The sequence below is a fragment of the Nestor notabilis genome, unplaced genomic scaffold (assembly GCF_000696875.1).
Source record: "Nestor notabilis isolate BGI_N333 unplaced genomic scaffold, ASM69687v1 scaffold18321, whole genome shotgun sequence".
Classification (NCBI taxonomy): domain Eukaryota; kingdom Metazoa; phylum Chordata; class Aves; order Psittaciformes; family Psittacidae; genus Nestor; species Nestor notabilis.
The window spans coordinates 773-6180 of NW_009913562.1; the positions used below are offsets into that span (position 1 = coordinate 773).

The 5408-nt window shown below is 53.1% G+C and overlaps 1 protein-coding gene across 1 annotated transcript in view; it reads left to right on the top strand.

Annotated features, from left to right (window-relative positions):
* THYN1 (thymocyte nuclear protein 1) overlaps window positions 1–2826 on the top strand; it is a 3598-nt gene extending 772 nt beyond the window's left edge. The window contains exons 2-7 of the mRNA XM_010023257.1: window positions 41–270; window positions 435–503; window positions 1049–1141; window positions 1633–1728; window positions 2361–2511; window positions 2602–2826. Coding sequence (XP_010021559.1) covers window positions 41–270; window positions 435–503; window positions 1049–1141; window positions 1633–1728; window positions 2361–2511; window positions 2602–2648 — 686 coding nt within the window. The 3' untranslated portion in view covers window positions 2649–2826. The remainder of the gene's footprint in view (window positions 1–40; window positions 271–434; window positions 504–1048; window positions 1142–1632; window positions 1729–2360; window positions 2512–2601) is intronic.
* Window positions 2827–5408: the final 2582 nt, after the last annotated feature.

Consider the following 5408-nt stretch of genomic DNA (forward strand, 5'->3'; position numbering starts at 1 on the left):
AAAATGGGGTTTATCTGCACGTTTTGCTGTTTCTTTTAAGATACAAAAGAGCCCGATGCTAAAATTGCCAAAACCGAGGAGGAGGCTCCAGATGAGGAGGAAGAAGAGAAGGCCACAAAACCCCCAGCTGGGAGTTCCAAGTCAGGGTGGAAGAACTGGAAGAAGACAAAAGAGTCCGACTCCGGGGGGGAGGAAAGCAAGATCACCTACTGCCACTGGCTGCTGAAATCAGAACCAGAGAGCAGGCTGGAGAAGGGAGTGGATGTGAAAGTAAGCACCTGCACCCACCCTTACTCGGCAGAGTACAGCAGCAGTTTCACTACTGTCCCCGCAGCGCTGAGTTACAGGCTCAGACAATTCAGATGACCACTGTTGTGTCTTTGCTCCTCATTTGGCTTCCTGCAACCCCCCTGTGTTTTCATTCCATTTGGCAGTTCAGCATTGACGACTTGAAAGCTCAGCCTAACCAGACCACCTTTTGGGATGGAGTGAGAAACTACCAGGTGAGGAGCGCAGGGCAAAGAGGGAGGCACTGCAGTAGCACTAGGAAAACTCTTCCTTTGCCTGAAGGAAGGATTTCCTCTTGGGGCACTGCCTGGCTGGGCTGGTACAGCTCTGTCAGGAGGCAGAACTCCCGTTTAGGTGCCCTGGGTCAAAGGTAGGGTCAGGTTGGGCAATGCTCTGTTACATCATCTGGTTTTCCTTTAGCTTAGACCAGCCTTTACTCCCCTTGACAACCTGTAGCAAGTCTGTACTTACCCAAACACTGTGCCCTGCCGGTGTACATCAGCTTTGTGTTCCAGGCCCCTCCGCAGAGGAAATCCACCCCTATAGATGCCTCCCCCCCATACATGCTGCTTGTTTGCTGACAGCAAACTTAAGTCTTCCCTCTCTAAATGAGCTGTTGAATTCTCACCATCAGGAGCTTGCCTTTAGCCTTGTTTTTATCTCACATACACTCTCGGGTTAGGTCTTGTTCCTGCTGCTTGTAATGAAACCCTGAGAGCTCGATGCAAAGAGCTCCAAGTCTCTTCTTTACACCTGACAGGCAAGGAACTTCCTGAGAGCCATGAAACTTGGGCAGCAGGCCTTCTTCTACCACAGTAACTGTAAAGAGCCTGGCATTGTTGGCATTGTCAAGGTGAGTGCCTCTTTCTTGTCCAGTGTTTTGGGGCAGGGAATGGGTTATCCAACAGCTCCTTAGCCCTGCATGTCAGAGCGCTTCCAGCCAGGTCAAGTGTTGTTCCATACTCTGATTAAAATCTGATTCACCCAGTTCTAGTCAGTAGCAAAACCTCGGGCACAGAACAGCTTCTGCAGGAGGAGAACTCACCACAAAGGCTCTCATCCTCTGCCCAGTTTTCCTCTGTCCTGTGTGCTCCTCCACACCGCTCTCCACAGAGGCGATGGTGCTTCCTTGACAGCCCTCCTGCTCTGCAGTGCTTCGACCCAAGAAGTGAGCAGGAAGGAAATGGATCTGCCTGTTAGAATGGAGTCCAGGGAGAGCCAGGCCGCTGCTTGCATCAGGATTAGTCCTTCTGTCTAGTCACAGCTTGCTCAAGGGCATTTCGTAGCCTTTGCTGCCAATAGCTTTCAACTGACGTCTCACATTCTTCTCCCTTTCTGCTTCAGATCGTAAAGGAGGCTTACCCTGATCACACACAGTTTGATCAGAAGAATCCTCATTATGATTCCTCCAGCAGAAAAGAGAACCCCAAATGGTCCATGGTAATGTAGTCAACTAACTACAGCTGCTTCAAGCTCTGTGTGCAAGCTGAGTGGAGGCAGAAGCCTCTCTGCATCATACTGTCTCCTTAAGCTTCTGGCCTGGCCTAGCTACCTTTTTCTCTCTCTCAAGAGAAAAGCCAATCCTGATAGTTGCTCTGCCTTTTCCCCTATATCTTCCAGAAGGCTGCCAAATATATCTCCCCGAATCTTTAAATCTTGGATGCAGACTGACATCCATGCACAGCGGGATTCTGGGTTAGGAAAGAGAACGAACACCTTTCAGTACCACTCTCAGCCCAGCACAAAGCAAGCTGTAGTTTTGAGGCACACTAAATGGCAGGGAAGTGGCTGTTCCCAGCCTGGCTCCATCCCACAGCTTCATTCTGCATGGCCTGTGCCAGCACGGATGTGCGCTGCTAGTGCCCGGTGCTCACATTCCTGTAAGCAAATCACCTGCCAGGAGCATCCCAAAGTTCTTTTAGCCTCGAGCGAGGAAAAGCTTCCACGCCATTGTAAGGTGGCATTTGCTTCAGTTTAAAGTCTTTATCCCCCCCTCTACCAAAGATCTTACGTGAGGTCTGGAGGCTCTGTCCTCCTGCAACCACGCTCCTCTGGTGCCCATCACTTCCCAGGTGGACGTGCAGTTTGTGCGGATGACCAAGCGGTTCATCCCCCTCTCCGAGCTCAAGGCTCACCACTTGGCACACAAAGCAGACGGAGGCCCCCTCCAGAACATGATGCTCTTCACGAGACAACGGCTTTCCATCCAGCCACTGACACAAGGTAAGAACCTTCTTCTCTGCGCTCCTGGCGCCGTTCCCAGCCCTCGCAGGTCCCACTTACGGCTTTTCCTTCCTTACCTTTCCAACGCAGAGGAGTTTGATTTTGTCTTGAGCCTGGAAGAGGAGAAGCCTCATTAAGAAACTGCCAGCAGCACGGTTTGTACCTGCCACTGATGCCTCCTCCTAAACCAGCCTAATTCCCAACTTCCCTTGCTCAACCCCAGCAACAAAACGTGCCCGCACACGACCCGCAGCTCCACATCCCTCCTTCTGACACACTGTTCCTGGCTTCTTTTTAAATAAAGCTTTTGAGACTCAATTGCACTTACTCCTTTTTGAGAGCAAAATTAGCTCTTGAGGGACCAAACGTCCTCCTTGTTGATGTTTACTCCAGGGGGAAGGTTTAAACACACCCCGAGCTTGCTCGCTGCAGAGCACGTCAGTTCACTTCCTGTAGGTATGAGACTCCCCGTGTTAGATCCAAGCTCTGCCATCAGGGGGATGGATGATACTACAGCTGCCTTGCTCATTTTTAAGCTATAAGGATCCTCCCCTAGCAAAGCTTCTAAGCACTGCCACAGCCTCAAGAAAGACCAAGGATTTCCAAAGCCACCAAAGGACCGAGTGCTCCGGGAGGGCCGCGCTGCACAGCACTAAAGGGAGAACGTCTTCCCGGCACGAAGAACCCGAGCCCAGAGCTGGGCACCATGGACCACACGAGAGCAGGTCGTGCACAGCATTGACAGCCCAGGGCTGGCTCTTTTTAATCGGAGAGACAAAAAAAAACCCCAAGTTTGAAAATACAGCCATTGAAAAGACGACGAATTAAGAAACATGTAAACACAGCAGAGGCTTAATTACAGGTTGCACGGCTTGCTTGGAGTACTTGCACACTGCTCCTGCTCCAACCTGCCTGGGGGAGAGGGAGTGAGCCAAGTACTCCACAGAACCTCAGGGGACACGGCTGCTCCAGTGGTGCTGCCCCTTTACCGTGCTAAGGAACACCTCCCTCCGCGGGGTTTCTTTAATACCACACGGCCTACGAGCAAGAGGAATGAATGGGCAAGGACGGGAATTCCAGGTGGGATGGGAGCTGAGGGGAAGCTAGAGCGGGGTTAGGGTGCTGCTGTGCTCAGCTAAGCCATGGAAGGATAGTCTGCTATCCCCAGAGGCTCCCAACGGGAGCGTCGCTTGTCCCTAATAGATTGTGTATTGCCGCAGCACAGGTCCCCCTACACAGAGGGGGAGAGTAAGGAGTAAATCCAGGTCCCTTTGCCACCGAGGCCTGCAGCAGGTTCCCACCCCCTGCCCTGGCACAGGGCACTTGTCTGAAGGCAGCTTTTGCTCCAGGCTCAGGCAGACCCGGCTCCAGGCCACGGCACAGACCTCTCGTGTGCAGAAAGCAAGAGAGCAGAACATGGTGAGTGAGACACAGCACTGGGCAGAGAGGAGCTCAGCAGTGCCCTCGACAACAGCACGAGGCTGCCCAGCTCTACTAACAGCCACAGCCTTACACGTGGTGAGTAAAAGAGAACTTACTTTGGCAAGCAGAAACACACATTTATCACTGCAATACAGTAGCTGTCTTAGTACACAAAAAGCTCCCCTTCCCACCCAGGCCCCGCTCCCTCCACCAGCACTGCTCCACTCAACAAAGTCCTTCCACGTCCCAGCTGCAAGACTCTACACTGAGCTCTAGGACAGAGGGAGAAGACATTCCAGCCCAAAGGAAGCCACCGGCTCACAGGGAAACCCAGACAAAGCCCACTGATAGAGCTCATATCCCAGCATTTCCCACAGGCTTCTCTCTCTCCACCTGGTAGGAGGTCTAGCCCCCTGCTTCCTCAAAGGGCATCTAAACAGGGTGGATATTCTCCAGACTCCATCAAGTCTACAAAGCCACATCTAATTGTTAATGGAGGAATGACTCCCTTCTGGGAATGTTCTCATGATTTCACTTAGCTGAAGACTAGGAAAAAGCTTAATTCAGGGAAGGAAAAGCCCACATTTGGGTTCTCAGTTCACAGCACTCCCCTCCCACCCTCAGCTCGGACCTTAGGGACGTGCCTCTGGAATCACAGAGCTCTACCATCCTTCCGCTTGCTGCTTGGCTTCATCTAGCAGCACACACAGGCCATAAGCTTCTTAAAACCATTTCATCCACTTTGTCCTTCCTAATCCCCATCCCGCCGGCGCGAGGAGGCAAACACAACAAATACACACGTGTTTCTATGCTGCCCTGTCTGTCCCTACTACAAAGTCTGCTCTGCCACAGGAAGGAGCAGGACAGCGTGTGCAGCAATAAGCCCGCTCCCAAGAGAGCCCCCGTTGATGCCTCACCTCCCAAAAGCATCCTCTCGAGCTCTCCAGGCTGCTCTGCAGCAGCAACCAGCGAGGGGCCCTCAGGCAGGTGCTGGGACACCACTAGGAAGGCACTGCTCTTGGCCAAGAGCCTTCTGCCCCCACCTCTTGCCCACCCAGCAGCACTGGGACCTTCACAGCTCTGCCACCTCCTCCTGCCGCCTTGTGCCTCGCTCCCTCCTACCGGGCACAGCTCCCCCTTGCCACGACAGGCTCCACAGCAAGGACACTGCTGAGTCAGTGTCATGATACAGCTGTTTGTCACCAGGAATCCAGCATGGAAAGGAAGGGGAAGCAGCGAGGGGAGAACACTCAGCTTTCCAAGTAGGCCACACCTCAGGCTCCGAGTCCCTCCTCTACCTTCCAAGCTAATCCCTGTGTCCTTTTCCCCCTCGGGTAGGTTCCAGAAAGGCAAGAAAACATCCATCCTCCACAGCAACCTCCACCCCGCTGGGAAGCAGCAGCAGACGCGGCCTTCACTTGCTCTCTCCCTCCCCACTGCCACACCAACAGGGTCTCGGGGCAGAGAAGGGATCA